The sequence below is a fragment of the Octopus sinensis genome, linkage group LG11, assembly GCF_006345805.1.
Source record: "Octopus sinensis linkage group LG11, ASM634580v1, whole genome shotgun sequence".
In the NCBI taxonomy this organism is placed as follows: domain Eukaryota; kingdom Metazoa; phylum Mollusca; class Cephalopoda; order Octopoda; family Octopodidae; genus Octopus; species Octopus sinensis.
The window spans coordinates 28,282,473-28,307,770 of NC_043007.1; the positions used below are offsets into that span (position 1 = coordinate 28,282,473).

Consider the following 25,298-nt stretch of genomic DNA (forward strand, 5'->3'; position numbering starts at 1 on the left):
GGCCATAGCTATGATCTCACTTGGCTTGCCAGGTCTTCTGAAGCACAGCATATCTCATACAGTTTATTGTCTCTTTGAACATTACAGCTTGCTGTCTCATTGTGAACACTACAACCTATTGTCAATGTGTGGATCCTATTGTCAATGTGTGGAGGGTCTTGATCACTTGTCATAGCCTTTGTAAAGCCCAACATTGAAAGGTCATGCTTCATCACCTCATCCCATGTCTTCTTGGGTCTACCTCTTCCATGTTCCCTCCACTGTTAGAGTGTGAAACTTCTTCACACAACTGCCCTCGTCCATATGCAACACATGACCATGCCAGCATAGTCATATCTCTTGCATACCAGATCTGATGCTTTTTATGTCCAACTTTTCTCTCAGGGTGCTTACTCTTTGTCGTGTATGCACACTGACATTACACATCCAGTGGATCATACTAACTTCATTTCTTTCAAGCCTACACATGTTCTCAGTAATCACAGCCCATGTTTCACTGCCATGTAGCATAGCTGTTTGCAGACATGCATCATACAATCTACCTTTCTCTCTGAGTGAGAGGCCCTTTGTTACCAGCAGAGATAGGAGCTCTCTGAGCTTTGCTCAGCTTATTCTTATTCTTGCAGCTACACACTTCTACTAACTTGGTCACTTTGGTAACGGAAGCTATCAACTACTTGATTTTTCTCCTTAGCAAATAATGCAGTTTGTTTTCTGTACATCATTGCTGTTTATTGCTCCTGTGCACTTGCCACATATAAAATAACTATCTTCCCCGTTAACCTTCCTTTGATATTGCTGCACCTCTTAAGTGTCTGTATTTTACACCAGGTACATCTTATAGAGTTTCTACCTATGCCTTTTCTACAGACTGAACAGGCCCATCTACTTGACTGGATTTGTGATTTGTCTACCTTTCTACTTACTAAGACTTTGGTTTTTGTTAGATTGACCTTAAGGCCCTTTGATTCTAGACCTTTCTTCCATACTTGAAATTTCTTCTCTAGTTCTGGTAGTGACTCAGCTATTAGAGCAACAACAGATTGTACTGTTCAAAGAAACAAGAAGCCACAGTGTTCACAAAAAGACAACAGGTTGTAGGATCCACACATTGACAATAGGTTGCAGTGTTCACAATGAGATGACAGGTTTTAGGGTTCACAATGAGATGACAGGCTTTAGTGTTCACAATGAGACAGCAAGCTGTAATGTTCAAAGAGACAACAAGCTGTAGTGTTCACAGACAACAGACTGAAGTGTCTACAGAGGTACAGACTTGACTATCCAGAGATGACAACAGACTAGTATCCTCAGGATCAACAGACTTGTATTCAAAGACACAAAGTAAATTGTTAACTGATAAAATTATCTCTACAGAGATAACAAACTTCAGTTTCCATCAAAGCAATAAATTGTAATGTTCATGCACACAAACTGAAATGTTCAGACACAAAATAAACTGAAGTTGTGACTGAGATAACAGACTGTAGTGTTACAGAGTAGACATAACTATAATTTTCACAGAGACAAGACATTAATGTCATAGACACCTAACTAGTATTACAGACATGACACTGTCATGATAAAAAGGCAACAGACATTAGTGTCATTGATATAACAAACAGGACATTTCACAAAAACAGACTGTAGTATTTATAGAGGGAACAGACTATTATTCTCAGGGAAAACAGACTGCAGTGTCTACAGATACACTTTTATTCCATGCCACAACAATAATAATCTGTTGCCACAAAAACAACAGGTTATATTGTCCCAAACACAGCAATAAGACTTTTAGAGCTTTCTGGTTATATTTATTTGATCTTAAAACAATAACATTTAAAACTAGTATACATAGAACAGAGGTGATATAATTTTATAACTCACTGTGGATGTTAATCCAATTTTAGAAACAACAACTCCTTTGAGTCGTCTAAATTTCTTCTGAACTGCATGTGAAGAGATACTGGCAAGTCTATCGCGGAAGCTAGCACTATTGGGTCGAAGATATTTAGTGACTGAAAAATAAAAGTTTAACAACATTTACATTATTTAAAAAGTTACAATAGATATTTTTGTAAATTGGCAGAAATAGTTGTTTGGTGGACTAATGAAGTTAAGCCTTTAGGTGGATTTCATATTCAGATCCTGGTGAGCTCTACTTTGTCTTTTAACTATCATCATCATTGTTTAATGTCCGTTTCCCATGCTAGCATGGGTTGGACAGTTTGACCAGGGTCTGGGAAGCCAGGGGGCTGCACCAGGCTCCAGTCTGATCTGGCAGTGTTTCTACAGCTGGATGCCCTTCCTAACGCCAACCACTCCATGAGTGTAGTGGATGCTTTTTACATGGCACCGGCACAGGTGGTAGGGGAGGCTGGCAACGGCCACGATTGGTTGGTGCTTTTTATGTGCCACCGGCACAGGTAACACAACTACAATTTCCATTTGATATTTATTTTGATGTTGATGTACTTGACTCAATAGGTCTCCTCAAGCACAGCAGGTCACCCTATGATCCAACGTAAGCACAGCAGGTTGTTCTGCAATCCAAGGTACTTTGGATGGGCTGGGGCTATGCAAAACTGATGCAGGAAACAGCCATGAACTCACATTATTTGTCAGGTCTTTGCAGTCACAGCATATCTCCAGAGATCTCGGTCTTTATTCATTGCCTCTGTGAGGCCCAACGTTCGATGGTCATGCTTGACCACCTCATCCCATGTCTTCCTGGGTCTACCGCTACCTCAGATACCTTCAATTGTTTGGGAGTGGCACTTCTTCACACATCTCTCCTCATCCATCCGTAGTATATGACCATACCAGCACAAACGTCTCTCTTGCACACCACATCCGATGCTTCTTATGTCCAGCATTTCTCTCAGGGCGCTTACACTCTGTCGTGTGTGCACATTGACATTACACATCCAGCGGATCGTGCTAGCTTCATTTCTTTCAAGCCTATGCATGTCCTCTGTAGTCACAGCCCAGTTTTCACTGCCATAAAGCATGGCAGTTTGCACACATGCATCATACAATCTACCTTTCACACTGAGCAAGAGACCCTTTGTCACCAGTTGGGGTAGAAGCTTTCTAAACTTTGCCCAAGCTATTCGTATTCTATTGGTGACACTCTCTGAGCATCCACCTCCACTACTAACTTGGTCACCTAGGTAGCGGAAACTATCAACTACTTCTAGTTTGTCACCCTGGAGTATGATGGAATCTGTTTTCTGAGTATCTGTGGTATCTATTGCCCCTGTGCATCTGCTGCACACGAAAGGACAGAAATAACATAAATAAAAGACCTACATTAAAGCCAACAGACTATAACTTTGTGAAATATCACAGAAAATTCTATATAATCGCGTAATCTTCTGTAAATAACACCCATACATCCTGCAAATATTGTATCATCTTAGAAAAAGAAAGAACATCATTATCATTTTTGTCATTTAACATCCGTTGTCCATGCTGGCATGACTTGGACAGTTTGACTAGGATTGGCAAGCTGGAAGGCTGCACCAGATTCCAGTCTGATTTGATGTGATTTCTATGGCTAGATGCCCTTCCTAATGTTAACAACTCTGAGAGTGCAATGAGTAATTTTACATGCCACCAGTATGAGTGCCATTTGTGTAACACTGGTACCTGCCATGACTGCAATTTTGCTTGGCTTGATGGGTCTTCTTCTCAAGTATTACATAATGCTAAAGGTATCAGTCACTGCCTCTGTGAGGCCAAAAACTCAAAAGGCGCTCAGCCACTTAGCCTCTATGAGGCTCAATGCTTGAAAGGTGCTTTTTACGCACCACCAGCATAGGTACCAGTAATGAGACACCAGGATCAGCCACAACAATGATTTCACTTGGTTTGACAGGTCCTCTCAAGCACAGCACACCACCAAAGGCCTCAGTTACTAGTCATTGCCTCTGTGAGACTCAAAGTTTGAAGATCATGCTTCACCTCCTTGTTCCATGTTTTCCTGGGTCTACCTCTACCACAGGTTCCTTCCACAGTTAGAGACTGGCATTTCTTTACACAGCTGTCCTTGTCCAAGTGCTTCACCATACTAGTGCAGTTGTCTATCTTGCACACCACGTCTAACACCTCTCATCCCCAATTTTTCTCTCAAAATTTTTACACTCTGATGAACATGCACACTGTCATTGCACATCCAGTGAAGCATACTTGCTTCATTTCTTTCAAGCCTACGCATGTCCTCAGCTGTCACAGCCCATGTTTCACTGCCATGTAGCATAGCTGTTCACACACAGGCATCATACAATCTGCCTTTCACTCTGAAAGAGAGGCTCTTTGTTACCAGCAGATGTAGGAGCTCTCTGAACCTTGCCCAACCTAATCTTATTCTCACAGCTATGCTCTCGGAGTATCCACCTCCACCACTAACTTGGTCACCTAGAGAACAGAAGCTATCTACTACCTCTAGCTTACTCCCATAGCAGTTGATGGAGACCATTACCTGTACATTTTCAGTGTTTATTGTACCTGTGCATCTTCCACATACAAAAGCTATTTTCCCTATTAACCTTCCTCTGATATTGCTGCACCTTTTATGCATCCAAAGTTTACCCTGGGTGCATCTTATGGAGTTTTACCTATGCCTTTTCTGCAGATTGAGCAGGGCCATCTACCTGAAAGGATTTGTGATTTGTCTGCCTTCCTACTTTCTAAGGCTTTGGTTTTTGCTAGGTTAACTCTAAGCCATTCAATTCTAGACTTTGCTTCCATACCTGAAACTTCTTCTCTAGTTCTAGTAGTGATTCAGTTATAAGAACAAGGTCATCAGCATTGAAGAGCTCCCAAGGACAGCCTGTCTTATTGCCTGGAGGACTATGATGAACAAGAGGGGGCTGAGGACTGATCTTTGGTGGACCCCCAATTGTACCCTGAATTCTTCGCTGTACTCGTTGCTAACTCTCATCTGATTGGTAGTGTCCCTGTACATGGCTTGTACAGCTCTCCACAACCCAACCACTTGTCTATCCCTAGTTTCCATATTGACAACCAGATAAGGGATTGGGGGACCTTGTCGAAGGCTTTCTTGAAGTCAACATAAGCTATGTATTTCTCTTGAAGCTACCTTACCAGAAATAAAACATCAGCTACCTTACCAGAAACTAAACCCGAATTGCATCTCATCTAGACTGACTTTCTCTTTAATTAGTTGGGCTATGACTCTCTCCCTGTAACTTTCATCATGTGATTCAACAATTTGATAACTTTGTAATTACACTTGTTAAACAGAGAAATTGAGGCGAATATAAAAATAGTTATTGTAGCCTAATTTTGAGGTGCTGATTTCAGATCAAAACCAGTTTTCACTCATCACCTCTAGTTTTTGAGATATACATTACTGATTTTGTGACAATCCACGTAACCACATATATGATAAATTTTTATTTTGTTTTCCAGATTTTTGTGATACAGATGATACATCTCTACAATGGCTTCAAAACATCGAGGATGCATCAACAAGGTAAATTCATTCTCCGAAATACGAGGGGATTTCACAACAGTTGCGCAACAATTACTTCCCTCCTGAGAACTTGCTACTTCCATTACTTTGACTGTAAAATTGAAGATCAGGACAAATCTTGGACCCCACACATCTGTTGTAAACTCTGCTACAATGGACTGACTGCAGGGCAAGAAAGCAACCTTCAACTTTGCTGTCCCGGTGGACTGGAGAGAGCTACAAAACCATGCAGATGTAAGAGGTTTCATTGCTTCTTCTTGAAAAACAATTCAAATATTCCAACCTTTTCTCAGCTATGAAACCTGTTCCCTACTCAGATTATCTTCCTGTCCCTACACCCCCACCAAATAAGGACCTTTTTCTTTCATCAGATGAAGAAATGCCTTCAGAGGGAGATCCTGCCAAGTTGATCTCTTCTGAAGACAACATTTCTGTTGTTTATTCAGGAGACACTGGACCACACAGGAAGACCAGAATGACCTTGCCCATGATTTGTATCTATCTAAGCAGCAGTCAGAGCTCCTGGCATCCCAGCTTAAGCAGTGGAACGTGGTCAAGGCAGATGTAAGGATCAGCAGTTTCAGGACATGGAACGAGGACTTTGCTTCATTCTTAGACATGGGAAACAGGTTGTGCTGCTGCACAAATGTCCCTGGTTTGTTTAGCTTTCTTGGTTTCCCACACAATCCCTCAGACCGGCATCTTTTCATAGACTCTTCCGAGCAAAGTTTGAAGGCTGTGCTCCTGCACAATGGGAATAAATACCCCAACATTTCCATTGCCTTCTGAGTCCATCTGAAAGAGTTGTATGACAATATGGTACTCCTTTTGGAAGCTGTCAAATATAACCGGTACCAGTGGAGTCTCTGCGGGGCTTCAAGGTCATTGAGCTCCTTATGGGTATGCAAGCAGGCTTCACAAAGTACTGTTGCTTTCTTTGTCTCTGGGACACTACAAGCAGGACTGGGGATCTAGGAGCACTTTCATGCCTGGTGAACACAGTGTCCAAGAAAATTATCTGGTGGACATAAACAAGGTGCTTCTTTCTCCTCTTCATATCAAGCTTGGTTTAATGAAGAATTTCATGAAAGTCATGGATAAAAGTGGTGCTACCTTCCAACGCTTGTGCACTCTGTTCCCACTTCAAGTTCTGCTAAGCTCAAGGAGGACATCTTCATTGGACAAGGACTTTGCAGAGCTTCTTACCTTAAAAGAACTGAATGCATGAGAAGCATTAAAGTCAATCTGCCATGGCTTCCTTGGTAACACATGGGTACTAGATTACCAAGAGTGTATTGAGAAGTTGTTACAGTCTTATGAAGATATGAGATGTCGAATGTCACTGAAAATTCACTTTTTCCACTTCAACCTCTTCCCTCCAAAGCTCAGAGCAGTGAGTGATGAGAATGAAGAAAGGTTCCACCAATATATTACTAAGATGGAGAGCAACTACCAAAGCAAGTGGAACCCCAGCATGATGGGGGACTTTTGAGGCAAAGCACACAAGATCATTAAAAAAACTCACTTCTGTCTGCTGTACTATGATTTGTGTGTATTGTATTAATGTCCATCAATGTCCTGTATCTATGCTGTATTTTTTCTGTAATATGCCTTTGTAACAGATGAAATAAACACATATTTTGAATTTATATAAGGTATAATTAAAATGGGATATGGGAAAACAAAACAAAAACAAAAACAGAGGTGATAGAGCAAAACTGTTCAGAAAATCAAATTCACCACATCAAAATTAGTAAAAAGCACTGATTTACATCCTTGCCTCAGAGCAAAAATAATTTTTGTAAATCAATGTTATTTCTATCCAAGGCATCACCTTTACCTTTGTACCAGTTGACTATGGTGCTGCTACACCAGTCATTGGGTATGACTCCTTCATGAACCACTTGATTTATAAAACGAATGACTAGACCATAACCCACACCACCAGATATTTTAAGCATCTCAGTGGTGATTCCTGATGGGCTGAGGAATTTCCCTATCTTCATATCCTTAATTGCTTTATCTACCAAGGTACTGTCGATTCGGGTAGCTGGTCCCTAAACTGGGTCAACATATGGCAGACTCTGCTCCTCCCATTCATTCTCCATGTTCAGCAGTCTTTCATAATGGCATTTCCAAGCCTCTTTCTTTGTAGAATTATTAAATGCAAGTGCACCATCATCCATGCTGTCACATTTCTCTCCCATAACATCACAATTTTCTCTTACACACTGTCTTACAATCTGAAACACTTCAGTTCTTTGGTCCTCACGTCACTAAACATAGGCAAACTTCTTTTCTGCTTCTCCCTTGGCTAGGTATACTCGTCTCTAAGCTTCCCTTCTGGTTATTTAATATAGTTCCCCGCTACCCCTACTCTTCCAGGCCTTCCAGCCTGTTTCTTTATTCTAATGGCCCTGTCTACAACATTGTTCCAACATCACATTGCCCTAGGTCTTAATGGGACTCTGCACCATCTGCAGATTTGGTCTATGGCACTCAGTAGAGCTGTTCCACAGGAATTCCCAGTTGCCCTCTGTGTCACAAGTGTGTAGCTCCTCTTCCCTTTCTAACCATATGAATGGTCCTTAAGCTTCAAAATCCTTCTTTTCTAGATTAGTCTGCTTCTTGGCATCCTTCTGGCCTGGAGTCTGAAGTCACTGGGGGGGTACATTTTTCACCAAGGAGGGTCTTAACATTTAAGAGCAACCATGCATCCCACTGTCTGGTGAGAATCTAATTGATCTGGCTAACACAGTCACCTGACTGGTAGGTTATCAAGTGAATGGTAGATTATCAGGTGGCTGGTTGGTGTTGCAGATCAATAGGTTATTTACATCACAGAACATTGGATAATGGGATGCTAACTATTTAAACAAGTCTGACTGGAAAGTTAAACAACAATTACTCTTCTACTCTTATGTAAATTGGTGTTGTGCTCATACCTGACTACTTACTATTCTCTTTTTTTACTTCTCTTCTAACATGGTCACAGTTTTTTCAGAAGAAAAAGTTTGTGGGTTCAGCATCAGATAATGTATGATATATGTGACTCTGACATGACAATACACCTAAAGGCATTTGTTTGCCATATGTTGCTTCTATTTCACATTTAGAGCCATTCGTAGCATCCTTGGGTAGCAGCCATTTAGCATCATCATTATCATCATTTAACATCCACTTTCCATGCTGGCATGGGTTAGATGGCTTGGCTGAAAACTGGTAAGCCAGAGAGCTGTGTCAGGTTCCAATCTGATTTGGCAAGGTTTCTACAGCTGGATAAGCTTCCTAACAACAACCTCTCAAAGAGTGTAGTGGGTGCTCTTAACATTCCACCAGCATGGGTGCCACTGATGTGACACTGGCATCGGCCATGACTACAATCTCACTTGGCTTGACAGATCAATACAAGCATGGTATACTACCAAAGGTATTAGTCAACTGTCACTGGCTCCATGAAGCCAAATGCTCGAACATTGCATTTTATGAGCCACTGGCACAGGTGCCAGTCAGACACCACTGGCATTGGCCACAACTACAATTTCACTTGGCTTGACAGATCTTCTCAAGCACAGTTTAACACCCAACTTTTGAAGGGTGCTTTATATGTGCCAGTTACACAACACTGGCATCAGCCACAACTACAATTTCACTTGGCTTCTCAAGCACAGCATATCACCAAAGATCTTGGTCACTTGTCATTGTCTCCATGAGGCCCAATATTTGAAGAACATGCTTCAACAGCTTGTCTACCTCTTCCACAGGTTCCCTCCACTGTTAGAATGTGGCACTTCATCACACAGCTGTCCTCCTTCATATGCATTACATGACCATACACATAGTTGTCTCTCTTGCACACCATGTATAACACCTCTTATCCTCAATTTTTCTCTCGGACACTTACACTCTGTTGTGCATGCACACTGACATTACACATCCAGCAGAACATACTAGCTTCATTCCTTACTAGCCTGTGCATGTTCTTGGCCACCACAGCTTATGTTTCACTGCTGTGTAGCAGGGCTGTTTACATGCTGGCATCATACCTTTTACTCTGAGAGAGAGACCATTTGTTACCAGCAGAGATAGGAGCTCTCTTAGCTTTGCCCAACTAATTCTTATTACAGCAGCTATGCTCTTGGAGCATCCACCCCCCACTACTAAGTTGGTCACCTAGGTAACAGAAGCTATTGATTACTTCTAGTTTTCCCCTCTGCCGTGTTATAGGATCTATTTTCTGTACATTTTTAGTGTTAATTGTACTTGTGCACCTTTCACACATAAAAACTATCTTCCCTGTTAACCTTCCTCTGATATTGCTGCACCATTTATGTGTCCATAGCTTACACTGGGTACATCTTATGGAGTTTCTACCTACGCCTTTTTACAGACTGAGCAGGGCCATCTCCCCGAAAGGATTTGTGATTTGTCTGCCTTCCTACTTACTAAGACTTCGGTTTTTGCTAGGTTAACTCTAAGGCCCTTTGATTCTAGACCTTGTTTCCATACCTAGAACTTCTTCTCTAGTTCTGGTAGTGATTCAGTTATAAGAACAAGGTCATCAGCATAGAGGAGCTCCCAGGGGCAGCTTGCCTTATTGCTTGGAGGACTATGATGAACAAGAGGGGGCTGAGGACTGACCTTTGGTGAACCCCTACTTGTACCCTGAATTCTTTGCTATACTCATTGTCAACCCTCACCTTACTGACAGTATGCCTGTACATGGCTTGTACAGCTCACACCAACCACCCATCTAGCCCTAGTTCCTGCATTGACCACAATATAATGGAGCAGAAGACCCTATCAAGGGCTTTTTCCAAGCCAACAAAAGTCAAGTATCGAGGTTTATCTTTGGCTAGGTATTTCTCCTGCAGCTGCCTTACCAGAAATATAGCATTGGTGGTGCTTCTCCCTGGCACAAAACCAAACTGCATCTCATCTTGACTAACTCTCTCCCTAATTAGTTGGGCTATGACCTTCTCAATGATTTTCATCACCTGATCCAACAATTTGATACCTTTGCAATAATTTCTATCCAAGGCATCACCTTTACCTTTGTACCAGTTGACTATGGTGCTGCTACACCAGTCATTGTGTATGACACTTTGTAAACCACTTGGTTAACTATACAGATGACTAGACCATAACCCACATTGCCAGATATTTTAAGCATCTCACTAGTGATTCCTAATGGGTCATATCCTTAATTGTTTTATCTACCAAGGTACTGTCGATTCAGATAGCTGGTCCCTCAGTTGGGTCAACATTTGACAGACTCTCCTCCTCTCATTCATTCGCTTTATTTAGTAGCCTTTCATAGTGGCATTTCCAAGCCTCTTTCTTTACAGTATCATTAAATGCAAGTGAACTGTCATCCCTGCAGACTCAGTTCTCTCATATGACATCGCAATTTTCTCTCATACACTGTCTTGCAATCTGGAACACTTTAAGTTTCTGGTCCTCACAGCACAGAACATTAGCAAACTTCTTTACTGCTTCCCCTCTGGCTAAGTATACCTGTCTCCTTGCTTCCCTTCTGGCTATCTAATATAGTTCCCTACTACCACCAGACTGCCAGTCCTTCCAAGCCTGTTTCCTTTTTCTAATGGCCCTGTCAACTACATTGTTCCACCACCATGTCACCTTCAGTTGAGAGGAGACTTTGCACCAGCCACATATCCCTCAACAAGTTGTTCCAAAGGAACCTCCAGTTGTCCTCAACATTATATGTCACTATATCCTTCTCTTTTTTGTCAAATGCTTTAAGTAATATGTCTCTGAATCTCTGTCCATTCAGAGGATCTTTAAGCTTCCAGACCCTTCTTTTCTACACTGGTTGTCTTCTGGGCAGCCATTTAGTCCTGATCTTGAAATCGCTGGCAACTAACCTATGCTGGGGAGGGCATGCATTCTTCACCTGAGAAAGCTTTGGCCTTTATAAGCAGCCATCATTCCCCATTTCCTGGTGAGAATGTGGTCAATTTAACTAGTGTGCCCACTGGACTGGTAGGTTTCCTCAAGTCAGTTTTGCATATCATAAGGTCTTTGCATCACAAAACTCCAGCAGCTTGGTTCCCTCCTCATAGCAGGAACCAAATCCGTTGCCACCATGCACACCATGGTAACTACCAGAATGTTGTCCAACATTCCCATTGAAGTCACCAGCCATAAAGAGAAGGTCCCTGTCATTCATCGATGAGGTAGTCTGCAAGGGAGTGTCATAAAACCAGTCTTGCTGTTCATCAGGTAGACCTGGTTGAGGGGCATAGGCAGAGATAATGGTTGCTGTTCCATGTTACAGCACCATTCTAAGCTTAAGTATTCTATCACAAACTCTGACTACCTCAATTATCTTATCGACCCACTTCTCCACAAGGAGTTTGCCCACACCCCAAACTCTATCACTTTTCCCCTCTCAGTAAATCTTATACCTATGCTCTTTGCCTCTCCACATTATTTCTTGGATGCAGCTAAATCTACAGGTCTCTGCTCAAGCATCTCAACAATCTCACCAGACCTACCTTTCAATGTACTCACATTAAGTATGCGAACTCTAAAGGTGTGGAGGGGAGGCGCTGGGGAGACACAGGGATTGGGGACATAATTTTGCATCTGAAAAGAAAGCACACATGTACATTTTTGTTACATTTACTAAGAGATAGTCACTAGATATGGATGGAAACAGGAGAGAGGGTACCATATAGGTAAGCATTAGAGGTGCTAGGAGAAAAACTTCTGGTAGAGGTTAGATGAGGAAGATTTCCAGTGCAGGTGGTGGGGGGAGGGTGCACTGAAAACAACGAAACACCTTGGCTGCCTCATTCCCTAGCAATGTGAAGTGTCCACAAACAAAGCAAAAGCTGCTAATTAACATTCAACATGGGAAAGCAAAGATACAGACATAATATGAGTGAGTGAAAATGTAGTAGGCAACAAAGCGAATATATATAGACATCAAGAGAGAGGGGGGGAGAGAGAAAGAGAGATATGAAATTTTCAAGAATTAGGGCTACAGTAGAGGAAACAATAGAACATTTGGATAAGAGAGTGGGTAACAAAACAAATGAAGAGATTAAAATTAACAAGATTTATGGCTACAGTAAACAAAATCGAACATTTGGGTTTCTTAACTTTGCTATAATATACAGTATAGGATAGACAAAGTTTTATAGATAAAATGGGTGAATAAATACTAATAATAATAATAATAATAATAATAATACGAGTGCTATAAACTGAAACAGAACTGAACATTTGGATTTCTTTACTATAACATATCACATGAAATAGACAAAGCTTTATAGGTAAATAGATAAATAAATGAATAATAATAATAATAATAATAAGAGCACTGAAAAGTATGCTAGGTTGGACAAACAAAAGTTATCTGAACATTTTTCTTTGTAATGTTCACTTCATGAGGTATCACAAATATGAGGTAGAGGAACTTAAGGGCGTTAATTTATAGGGTGCAGCAGTGATACCCTTGTGACCAACCCAAAATGGCTGAGATGCCCTATTCCCTAGATAAGGCAAAGTAAAACACACAGCAGCTTCACTGTCATATAATAGCACTGATTCAACAGTTGCAATGAACAGCTGGATTTTGATTTGCCTGCGTAATTTAGAGTGGCAGACCTTCTTTAGTTTGTGACATGCTGTCCATGCTTGAGCCTTCCTGATCTTGATGTCTGCTTCTGAACTGCTCACCCAAACACCTAAGTACTTTATGGAGACGTGCCAATCGATAGTGAGAAGATCAGGCAAAGAGGACCGTAACTATCTGGTCACTATATGGAAGCATCCAAATTAGTCTTGTGGAATCCACTTTATGGTGATGTAAAAAGAGGAAAATGCCACAATTACAGTGACAACTTGATCACAGACACTGGCATGGAATGTATCCAAGACCTTCATGTTGCACTGAAAAGTGTGATGAGTGGACTTTGTTACTGTGGCCCAGGTTGGAACCCAGTTATCGTCGTCGTCATCGCCACCACCATCGTCGTCAGCATAGTAGTAGTAGTAATAAATACCCTGATGCAGAACCACACAGTGGCTCTCATGGCTTCTGATCTTAACTGATTGGAAGTGTTATCATGTACATTGTTTTGTGTTGGTATAAAAGATGGGCTACAGCAAATATTCTGCTCAATACCACAGATTTGCTTGTCAGTTGTTTGACCATAATCACTTGAGAATGTCTCTTGGCGGCTGACGATATGTGCATCTCTGATCATGAGCAGAAGTAGTGGGGGAGCATCATAGCCATGTGTGGAGAGGAATTCTTTGGGGTTTGAATAATTTACCTCTGGAAACATGGGTGTTTCGTTCAACATCCTTAAACAATCCTTATTCAAGGACCTTTTGAGCAGGATGGGCTACTCGACCTGAAGAAAATTCTAACTGGTTGTGATGCATGTGCCTGGTGCACCCTTATCAGACGGGTATATGATGGGTATACTGGGCTTCATATATTTTACCCCAGTGTCACTTTGATGGCATGCGCTGTTCTCTCACTCAATAATTATAATAATAATAATAATAATAATAATAATAAATATACTTATAATAATGCAATCATCATCATCATCATCATTTAATGTCCATTGTCCATGCTGGCAGGGGTTGGACAGTTTGACCAGAGCTGTAAAGTTATGGGGCTGCACCAGACTCCAGTCTGATTTGGCATGATTTCTATGGCTGGATGCCCTTCCTAACACCAACCACTCTGAGAGTGTAATGGGTGCTTTTATGTACCACCAGCACGGGTACCAGCTGTGACACCAGTATCTGCCACAACTATGATTTCACTTGGCTTGATGGGTCTTATCAAGCACAGTATATTGACAAAGGTCTGGGTCATTTGTCATTGCATCCGTGAGGCCCAACACTTGAAAGGTGCTTTTTACATGCCACCAGCATGGGTGTCAGCTACATGATAGCAACAACAGCCATAACTATGATTTCACTTGGCGTGACAAATCTTCTTAAGCATGACTTATTACCAAAGGTCTCAGTCACTAGTCATTGCCTCCATGATGCCCAACATTCGAAGATCTTGCTTAACCACCTCATCTCATGTCTTTCTGAGTCTCTCTCTTCCATAGCTTCCTTCCACTAATAGAGATCAGCACTTCCTCACATAGCTGTCCACAGCCTATGCATCACCTGACCATACCAGTGCTGTTGTCTCTCTTGCACACTACATCTGATGCCTAGCCCAATTAAACTAATAACTATTTTTATAATCATAAAGCTTTCTGTTTAATGTTTTAATTCTTCAATTGAACTATACAAATACTAATATAGAGTAATACTAACTTGATTATAGAAGTGAACCTTGATTTTGTCCCCCAATCTTTTTTTGTCAATGCACAATAGATCGATATGATCATAAAAACCATATTTGATGCAAGAAGATGAGAAAGAAAATGAGAAAAAGGAAGTGGGTTGCCGTCTCTGTTGCTACCAGTCCCTGAACTTGTTAAGAAGTGAGAGTCTAAAACTCACAGCAAATACATGTAAGAACTAGTTTCACTCTCCAGCTGAAGTCAGTTCACTGTTTTTGATACAAATATATAAAAATAAATGTTACCACATCTGTCTCATACAAATATATGATGTGAAATCAATTCTAGTTTAACAAAACAACAAAAAATTTGTATTTACCAATTTCCTTTGCTCGTATACTCTCATTCACATTATTGGCAACATTCTTCATGCAAAAGTGGGCTTGGTCCAGTTCTCTGAAGTCAATATGATTCTCTTCAGTAACCTAAAAACAAGGTTCTTTTGATAAGATAATCCACACAGTTCATATATGCTAAGAAAAGACAACAGTAGCATAAAATATAGAAAAGAATTATAGCACACCAGGAAAGAAATAAGATAGGTCACTTAATATTAACATGATGCATGGCACGTTAGTGTGACATTTAAAAAAATTATAACTGGCTGTTATATAACATGGGAAATGGTAATACAATGCAGTAGTACAATACATTGGATGACAGATAATTTCAAACATTGAAAAACAAAGATTTAATACTTCAGAAAGTTGTACATAAGACCTAATCTACAACTGAAGATTCTCATGACTCACCTTTTGATCAGGGCATGTCAGCTACATGAATTAAACAAAAATACTAAAACAAATTTTCTTTAGAAAATTAATGAATGGCAAGTGTAATCACCAGATATCTAAATAAAATATTCTAAGACAAAGCAAGGCCAACATCAAGTGGGTAGGCCTTGAACTGTTTTTTTTTTTAAACTTTTAAAAAGCTACTGAGGATAGGGCCAATTAGTTTACTTATTCAGAAAAAAATGGTAGTGAACATTTAGGATAACTGCTGTTGCACATTTAGTCAATATAATACATCTGTCCAAACTTTGTCGACTGATATTCTATTTAGTGAAATTCCAGTTGGGGTTCACACCCTCTATGCTGAAACTTCAATATCTTATCTATTCAACAATGTCACAGTACAGAATAAATATATGAAATTAAGTGTTGCCAATAGTAAAATTAAGGCTCACCTCTAGCAGAGATTCAAGTAATAAATGATATTTAGTGATTCTTTGTACAGGCTTTGTTAGCAAGGAATTTAGAGCAATTATTTGATTTGTGTTCTGGTAATGATCGGTTAACTGCTTGATTTTGTCCAAAATCAGAGGATGCTGTGCTACCTAAAGAGAAAAACAAATTTCAATTAAACCACAATTTGTACCATGGTGTTAATTTCTCCCCAATTTATGGTGTCCGTTCGTGCAATATTTATTCTAAATTCAAGTTTCTGACACTGAAACTGCTTCATTATGTGCAACCACCACTGTGCCACCAACCAGGATACAAACTTATTTTGGCCACTACCACCAACATCAATAACAACTTAAAAGAGAGATCATCATAGTATTAGTAGGCATCAAGTGAGTATTAATAGGAGAGAAGCAGTTTGAGTCGGTTGGTGGAGTGAAGATTATTGCTGGAAATGGAGTAGAGCTGAGTGAAGTGGTAGAGCTGTTGCTAGCAATAAAACAAGGAAAAATTCAAAGGATTAAGAAAAAAAATAATAGAATTATCGAGCTAAATGTTTTGACACAGGATACATCTTAAAATAATCATTCAAATTATACAGTTGTATCGTCCAAGAGACTTACCTCACTTTCATATTCCAGGGCAGAAGCGATGTTGACACAATAATAAGAATATACACTTTCTAAATCCTTTGACACTTCCAGGAAACACTGACCTGTGAGATTGGAAAAATTACCATCAAAATCAACATTTGATAGAGTTAAATTTCAACTATTATTTATGACAATGTAATATGCCGGAAACCTCAGTAGCTTCAGAGGAATGAGATGTATATGGCCTACTAGGCAAGCAATATTAATGTATAACTGTGTAAGTATTGAGAAAAACCTATAATTTGAAAAAGCAACAGCATCTCAATGGGGTAGGGTAATACATGCAAAAGAAACACACACACACATATTATATATATATACGTGGAAACTGGGGATAGACAAGTGGCTGGTAAGAGCTGTACAAGCCCTGTAAAGGGATGCTGTCAGTAAAGTGAGGGTTGGCAACAAGTATAGTGAAGAATTTCGAGTAGAAGTAGGGGTTCACCAAGGATCAGTCCTCAACCCCCTCTTAATTCATTATCGTCCTCCAGGCAATAACAGAGGAATTCAAAACAAGCTGCTCCTGGGAGGTGACCTTGCTCTAATAGCCAAGTCCCTGCCAGAACTGGAGATGAAGTTAAGGGTGTGGAAGCAATGTCTAGAATTGAAGGGTCTTAGGGTTAACCTAGCAAAAACCAAACTCTTAGTAAGTAAAAAGGCTGTCAAATCACAACCCCCTTCAGATAGATGGCCCTGCTCAATCTGTAGAAAAGGCATGGGTAGAAATTCCATACGATGTACCCAGTGTAAGCTATGGACACATAAAAGGTGCAGCAATATCAAAGGAAGGTTAACCAGGAAAATAGTTTTTGTGTGTGGTAGATGCACTGGGGTAATAAACACTGAAGATGTACAGAAAATAGATTTCATCATATGCCAGGGGGAAAAACTAGAATTAGTTATTTGCTTCTGCTACCTAGGCAACCAAGTCTGTAGTGGAGGTGGTTACTCTGAGAGTGTAGCGACTAGAGTAAGAATAGCCTAGGCAAAGTTCAGGGAGCTCCTACCTCTGCTGGCAACTAAGGGCCTCTCGTTCAGGGTGAAAGGTAGACTGTACAATGCATGTGTGCGAATTGCCATGCTACATGGCAGTGAAACATGGGCCTTGGATGCTAGTATGATCCACTGGATGTGTAATGTCAGTGTGCATACAGAGTGTAAGCACCCTCAGAGAAAAGTTGGGCATACGAAGCATCAAATGTGGTGTGCAAGAGAGGTGACTGCACTGGTATGGTCATGTGTTATGTATGAATGAAGACAGCTGTGTGAAGAAGTGCGATTCTCTAACTGTAGAAGGAACCTGTAGAAGAGGTAGACCCAGGAAGACATGGGATGAGGTAGTGAAGCACAACCTTCGAACATTGGGTCTCACAGAGGCAATAACAGGAGACCGGGACCTTTGGAGATACGCTGTGATTAAGACCCAGCAACTAAAGTGAGATTGCACCAACATCCTCAACAATTAGCTGGAGAGGATTTTTAAAATGAAAATATCTGAAATAAATTTGACTGCTCTCACAAATGAGAATACTAAAAATGAACCTGACCACTCTCAAAAATTAAGTGAAAACACTGGAAAAATATTCCATAATCCTTGTGCAGTACCTGATCGATCCCAATGATAGTCATGCAATGTGAAGTGGGGTATGTGGAGTGTGTTTGTAATGCTGTGTGTGTGTCGTCTGCAGTGGGAACAGGAACCTTTTTTAATTTATCCACTGATATAATGTCTTTACAACCTTTAAGATCTATGGTGAAAAATTTATCCATGCATGAAAGAAAATGGAAAGGATCTGCATACGGTACTGTTAACAGAGGTTTAACAACATTGTTGTGTACTAAAATGCGAGTCCAAGAAATAAGCTTCCTTCAAGGGAGAGCTAGAAATGCAATTGTCAAGTAGGTAAGAAGTTTTAAACAGGAGCGATATATTCAAAATTGGTAAAAAATTGTTGAGGATAAATTTAATTTACTATTGTTACTGAATATGTTTGTGTTATTTAATTTCTGAGCGGTTTTGCAGCCATTTGTTTATGTAGTTTGATTTCTTTATCCATCAGGTTCTACTAAGATAGAGATGCGAGAAAAATTAATAATAGAGGAACGAAAATAGAGAAATGCTACCATAACTTACATGGAAACTATGAGCATGCTTTCAAGGGAGATAATCAGAGAAAGACTTGAAAGTCAATGTAAGATCGTAATACTTCATGTAAAGTAAAGTAAAACAAGAGCACTCAGTGAGTGCAAACCTCTGCCAAGGCAACACCAATGTCCTCTCAACGGTTAACCGAAGATTATTTTTTAAACGAGGATATCTGAAATAAAATCGACCGCTCTCGCAAACGAGAATACTAAAAATGAACCCAACCGCTCTCAAATGGAAAAATAATCCAAATATATATACTGAGTGAGCGAGAGGTAAAGGGAGAGGAGATTAAATACAAATACAGTGAAGAAGTAATGAGAGTAAGAGCCATGACAGAGGGAGTGAGAGAAAGAAATGACAATGTGAAAAATGAAACAAAGGAAAGAGTAAATAGGAGCAACAAGCTAACTGAAAGTCTTGTTTGATCCAATAAGTTGGCAACTGATCAAGTATAACTGAAGTGGAAATCCTGAAATGAAAAGATCGTATTCATAGCATTTAATGATTAGTTTTTATCTGTATTGCATGAAAGACCAGAGCTAAACAAAAGTAAGAAATCACAAATGAGAAGCAGAAAAAAAAATTAATAAAATAATTCACTTACCAACAATTTGTTGGTCAAAATCAAATCCTCTCACATTTTTGTTCAGAAGCTTTAATAATTTCTCAGAAGTTTCACAAATGTTTTCAAAGTTTAAGAAAAGTCGGTCAATCGTAACTCCTTCAGAATTGAACTAAGCAGTTGATTAACAAAACAGAAAACAGAATTGTCATAAACAACATTCATATATTTAGCTGACTGGGTTTATAGACAGATAAATGGTTAAATAAAAAAGATCATCACTATCATCATCATTTAACAACCGTTTTCTATGCTGGCATGGGTTGGACGGTTTGACAGGAGCTGGCCAGACTCCAGTTATCTGTTGTAGCATGGTCTGGATACTCTCCTAATGACACCCACTTCACAGAGTGTGCTGGGTGCTTTTCACGTGCCACTGGCATAGATCACCAGCACAAGTGCATTTCATGTAACCCTGGCACCTATGAAGGTCAAGCCTGTTCGTATGGATGACAGTGACTTAACTTAGCTTGATGTATCTCTCAAGTACAGCAAATTGCCACAACACTTGGTCCCTTATCATTTCCTCAGTGAGGCCCAGCATCTGAAGATCCTTTCTCACCAATTTGTTCCACATATTCCTGGGTCTACCCCTTCCACAATTAGAGATTGACACTTCTTTATACAGCTGTTCTCATCTATACACATCCTATGACCAAACCAGTGCAGTCTTCTTTCTTGCACACACCATCTCATACTCCATACACCCAGTCAATGCATGCACACTGACATTACCCATCCAATGGAGCATGCTAGCTTCATTTCTTTCAAACCTTCACAAGTTCTCTGTAGTCAAAGTCCATGTTTCACTGCCCTGTGATACCACTACAACTTTTATGTGTCCAAAGCTTGCAATGGGTACAACACCCATCTTACATATTGAGCAGGGCCATCTCCTCGAAGGGACTTGTGATTTACCTGTTTTCTTACTTACTAAGACTTTAGTTTTTGCTAAATTAACTCTAAGGCCTTTAGATTCCAGGCCTTGTTTCCACACCTGAAATTTCTTCTCCAGGTCAGGTAGTGATTCAGCTGTAAGAACAAGGTCATCAGTGAAACAGAGCTCCCAGGGGCAGCCAGTCTTGAATTCTTTTGTTAAGGTCCAGAGGATCCCTCTCAGTTGATTACAGCAGCCAAGTGGTACTGCAGATAGGGAAGTGATAAGTGTTGCAGGACGAGAATTGGGGGGAATGCTTGATGGATCAGGGCCCCATACATACAAGCATACTAATTGATTTTAGAATATCATTATTCATTGTGATAGACAAGTCCTCTCGACTTCAGCAGATTGTCAGTCATCTCAGTTCTTTGTCATCTCCTCCATAATGCTCAGCATCTCGAGATTTTCCTTCAATACTGCAGCCCTTGTCTTCTTAGGTCTCCCTCTTCCACAAGTTCTATCCACTTTAAGTGATCATCATTACTTTATGCAACTGTCCTCACCTGGATTCCTCTAATACCTAACTTTTTTCTCAATACATTAGTACTTTGTCACACATGCACACTAACTTTGCACATCCAGTGGAGAATACTAGCTTCGTACCTCTCTAGTCTTCATATGTCCCCTGCACTCAGGGCCCATGACTCACATTTATATATTCATGTGAATTATGTTGTAATTAATTTAACAATGGAAACTTTTTTTAATTTCTGAATATTGTGCCTTTGTCAGATCGGTTTTGACTCTCAGTTATTCTATTTTTTATACGTACCATGAAGTATAGAAAAAAAAAGAAATAGAAAATATACAGAGTATTAAATAATAATTACTTTGTCTGCATCAGAAGGCTTTAAAAATATATCAACACAACACTTTAGGTCACTGACATAGTTAGTTTCAGTATCAAGTATTTCTTGTATCAAACTTTCCCGTTTTTTTTTACGGTTCTCTGTTTCACACTCTTTCTTTGTATCATCAACTGACATTGTGACACACAAGCAGTCATTTCAAGACATCTGAAATATAAATTCACTTTATTAATTTTGGGCACAAAACTAGCTATAGGAGACAAAGAAGTTAATTGGAACCTTTTTTTTTAGTGGAGAACTTAAACAGTAACAATCATCATCATCATTTAACGTCTGCTTTCCATGTTGGCATGGGTTGGACAATTTGACTGAGGACTGGCAAACCAGATGGCTGCACCAGGCTCCAATCTGATCTGGCAGAGTTTCTACAGCTGGATGCCCTTCCTAACGCCAACCACTGAGAGTGTAGTGGGTGCTTTTACGCGCCACCAACACGAGGGCCAGTCAGGCAGTACTCTCTTTCTCCCATTCATTCACTTTATTGAGCAACCTTTCATAGTGGCGTCTCCAAACCTCTCTCTTTGCAGCCTCATTTAGTGAGTGAACCATCATCCATGTGGACACATTTCTCTCCTACAACATCACAATTCTCTCTCACGCATTGTCTTGCAACATGAAATACCTCAAATCTTTGGTCCTCACGGCACAGAACATTGGCAAATTTTTTCTTATCTACTTCTCCTCTGGCTAAATAAACCTGTCTCCTAGCTTCCCTTCTGGCAGTCTGATACGATTCCCTACTACCACCATTCTTCCAGTCCTTACAAGCCTGTTTCTTTTCTCTAATAGCCCTGTCAACAACATTGTTCCACCACCACGTTATTTTGGGTTGAGAGGGGACTTTGCACCATCCACAGATCTGGTCGGTGGCCCTTAGCAGGTTGTCCCATAGGAACCTCCAGATGTGAAGCTATATCCCCTTCTATTTCGTCAAAGGCTTTGAGTAATACGTCTCTAAATCTCTGTCCATTCGCAGGATCTTTAAGCTTCCAGACCCTTCTCCTCCATGCTGGTCGTCTTCTCACCATCATTGGTATCATCACTTAACAACTGGTTTCCATGCTGGTATGGACTGAGGACATCATTAAGTTTCAATGTCTATTTTGGTACCGTTTCTATAACTAGATGCCCTTCCTAGCATGCCAACCACTTTATAATGTGTACTCAGTGCTATTTTCATGGCACTGGCACTAGAGAGGCTTCCAAGTAATTCACAAAAACAGAAATGTCCCCTTCACTGAGGGGATGCTGGAGGGAGGAGCAGTAAAGGTGGGGTGGGGGTAGAGCTTTTTTCCAGGTGTTAAGAGACTGAAGCATAACAGAAATAGAAAGGCACAGGTGTTACATTTTCAAATTTTCTAAATTAAATGAAGTTTTGACCTTTTAGGCCCTGTTAGTTATTCAACTGGTACTTATTTTATTTAAGGGTTGATAATATAAGAACCAGTTGAATCTGTAACCAGTTCAGTTGATCATACAACTGGAATGATGATCCATTTCCTTTAGTTTTTGTTTACTTATACACATCAGCAAATGAGCCAATGAGGTAACCTCAGTGTGGTTGTTCAATTTGCTAGAAATGAAAGTCAAATCACCCTCACACTATGCTCTATGTCCTACATCTTCAATAAAAATACAGACTGGCTCATTCTGGCCTGACCTGAGTTTAAACTGAAGGACATTTGTTGTAACGAATGTAAACACAGAAAAACTTCATGAAATATATGTAAAATATCATGAAGGTTATAAAGATCGCCATGAAAAATATGTAAAATGTACTGTCACAAGATAAGGTAATTGGTTGATCGTAATCAAAATTCAGAGTTGCATCGATACACCAAAACTGAAAGCAATCTGAGCAAAATTAAATGGAAGCTCATTTTATGAATCAGTTTAACAAGACCCCATATGGATATAGCATATGGCATGCTGGTTAAAACGAAAGAAGGCCCATATATATACATATGTATGTATATGCATGTATATATATATATATATATATATATATATATATATATATATCGTGGCCACTGCCAGCCTTCCCTGACACATGTGCCGGTGGCACATAAAAAGCACCTATTACACTCACGGAGTGGTTGGCGTTAGGAAGGGCATCCAGTTGTAGAAACACTGCCAGTTCAGACTGGAGCCTGGTGCAGCCTCCTGGCTTCCCAGACTCCAGTCGAACTGTTAAACGGACGTTAAACGATGACGATGATGATATATATATACATACATATACAGATATGTATGTAAATGCATGTATGTGTGTGGTAAATGAAAGATGGAAGATGTAATATATGAGAATTTATATTATTAATAACAATGTGTTTTGACACAGCTAGCATCGATCCCTTAAGAGTGGGACACTTAATATATACGATGGACTTCTCTCAGGTTCTGTCTCCAAATTCACTCACAAGGCTTTGATCGGCCCAAGACTATAGTAGAAGACACTTGCCCAAGGTGCCTTGCAGTATTTGTCAAGTAATTTCCGTAAAATGTTTTTATTTCTTTAAATTTCTTTCCTTTTTTTTTTTTCAGCTGATTTTTTTAAAGACATTAGCCTACAATCTTAAATGTTACACAAGTTTAATGGTATAAACTTTATCAGGAGTGTGGTATTATGAGCCAGGCTGTATTGTAGGGAAGGATCAGAAGTGAGGAAGTAGACATGTCCTTTCAGAAGTGGGGCCTGTGGGTCCCACCGGTGGGCATGCTGGGTCAGCAAGGCATGAAGAGTCAGTCAGCGGCAAACAGCGCATCAGAGCAGACATGTTAGACTGTAAAACAATGGATAGCACACGTTGAGTGAATCTTACAGATCGAGACAGAGCACATGGATGTTGAAAGCGACCCTTTCCTGGACCGACAGGTAAGACTACCAGATTTCTCTCATTGCTTCCATCTTTTTCCTCCTTCACATCACAAGCTATTTCAGCTCAAAAAGAAAACAAAAAAAATGATGGGTATGGTCCATGTTTCGAATGAGATGGTTAGGCCATTTTGTGGTGAGGGAGGTGTCACCGCTTGGCTGCAAAAACTTAAGTTGGTGGCAAGACTCCAAAGTATAGATGACCTAGCGAGTTTCATACTGTTGTATCTTGATGGAACGGCGTTGGCACTATACCTGGAAATGGAGGAGAAGGACCAGTTAAGTGCAGAGAAAATAGAAGGCCAGCTGATGGAGACTTTCACAGAAGGGCTCATTTATGGCATATGGTCGACTGGGGAAAGCGAAGTGGATGGGTGAACAGGTCGATGTGTTTGCCAATGAAATCAGATTGGCGAGACTCGTGCGATATAGAGATGATGCATTGGAACAAACTGTTAAATTAGCATTTGTGACAGGATTTCCTGACCATGTCTCAGTTGAACTGCAAAAGCTGACACAATATTCACTCCATGGCAATGGGAGAGGTAATATCTTGGGCCAGAGCCATCGTCTCGTGTTGCAGGATGACACCTTTAGCAGCAACTGCAACAATGAGAAGGGGTCAAACAAAGAGTGGTGGAGAGGGGTCGAACAAGGAACGTGCACAACCCTTGAAAGGGCAGTGTTTTCGGTGTCAGGATTTGCACATGGTGAGAAACTGGAACCCAGGCAAGGAACCCAGGCCTGGAGTAATTTGCTATCGATGCAGACAAATAGGCCACATCGCTAGTGAATGTGTGCAGGGAAACGGTCTAAGAGAGACTACTGCACTGGTAGTCATCCCATCAAAAGAATAGAGGTGAGTATACAGTCACTGCCAGTAGTAGAAGTCGTGGTGAACAGAAAGGTATCACGAGCCCTCATGGACACAGGCTGCTCAACAACCCTAATGACTCTGAAGGTGGTAGAAGAATGGAGTGGAGTGAGTAGTGTAAGGGCTGTTGATTGTATGGAAGTTGAATGCAGATGAAGTAGCGATGTGGAGATGGTGGTACAAGAAACAAGATTGAGGTTGCATGTGATCATGATCAACCACGTGGTGGATGGAATTGATATGGTGATGGGGATGGATGCCATTGCCTGTTTAGTG

The 25,298-nt window shown here is 40.4% G+C and overlaps 1 protein-coding gene across 3 annotated transcripts in view; it reads right to left on the reverse strand.

Annotated features, from left to right (window-relative positions):
* Window positions 1-25,298, reverse strand: part of LOC115217154 (rho guanine nucleotide exchange factor 38) — a 72,673-nt gene that overhangs the window by 37,108 nt on the left and 10,267 nt on the right. For all 3 annotated transcript variants that reach the window (XM_029786771.2, XM_029786773.2, XM_029786774.2), the window contains exons 2-7: window positions 21,235-21,420; window positions 19,447-19,576; window positions 16,664-16,755; window positions 16,043-16,192; window positions 15,173-15,278; window positions 1,888-2,018 (exon numbers count right to left, since the gene is read on the reverse strand). In XM_029786771.2, coding sequence (XP_029642631.1) covers window positions 1,888-2,018; window positions 15,173-15,278; window positions 16,043-16,192; window positions 16,664-16,755; window positions 19,447-19,576; window positions 21,235-21,390 — 765 coding nt within the window. In that variant the 5' untranslated portion in view covers window positions 21,391-21,420. The remainder of the gene's footprint in view (window positions 1-1,887; window positions 2,019-15,172; window positions 15,279-16,042; window positions 16,193-16,663; window positions 16,756-19,446; window positions 19,577-21,234; window positions 21,421-25,298) is intronic.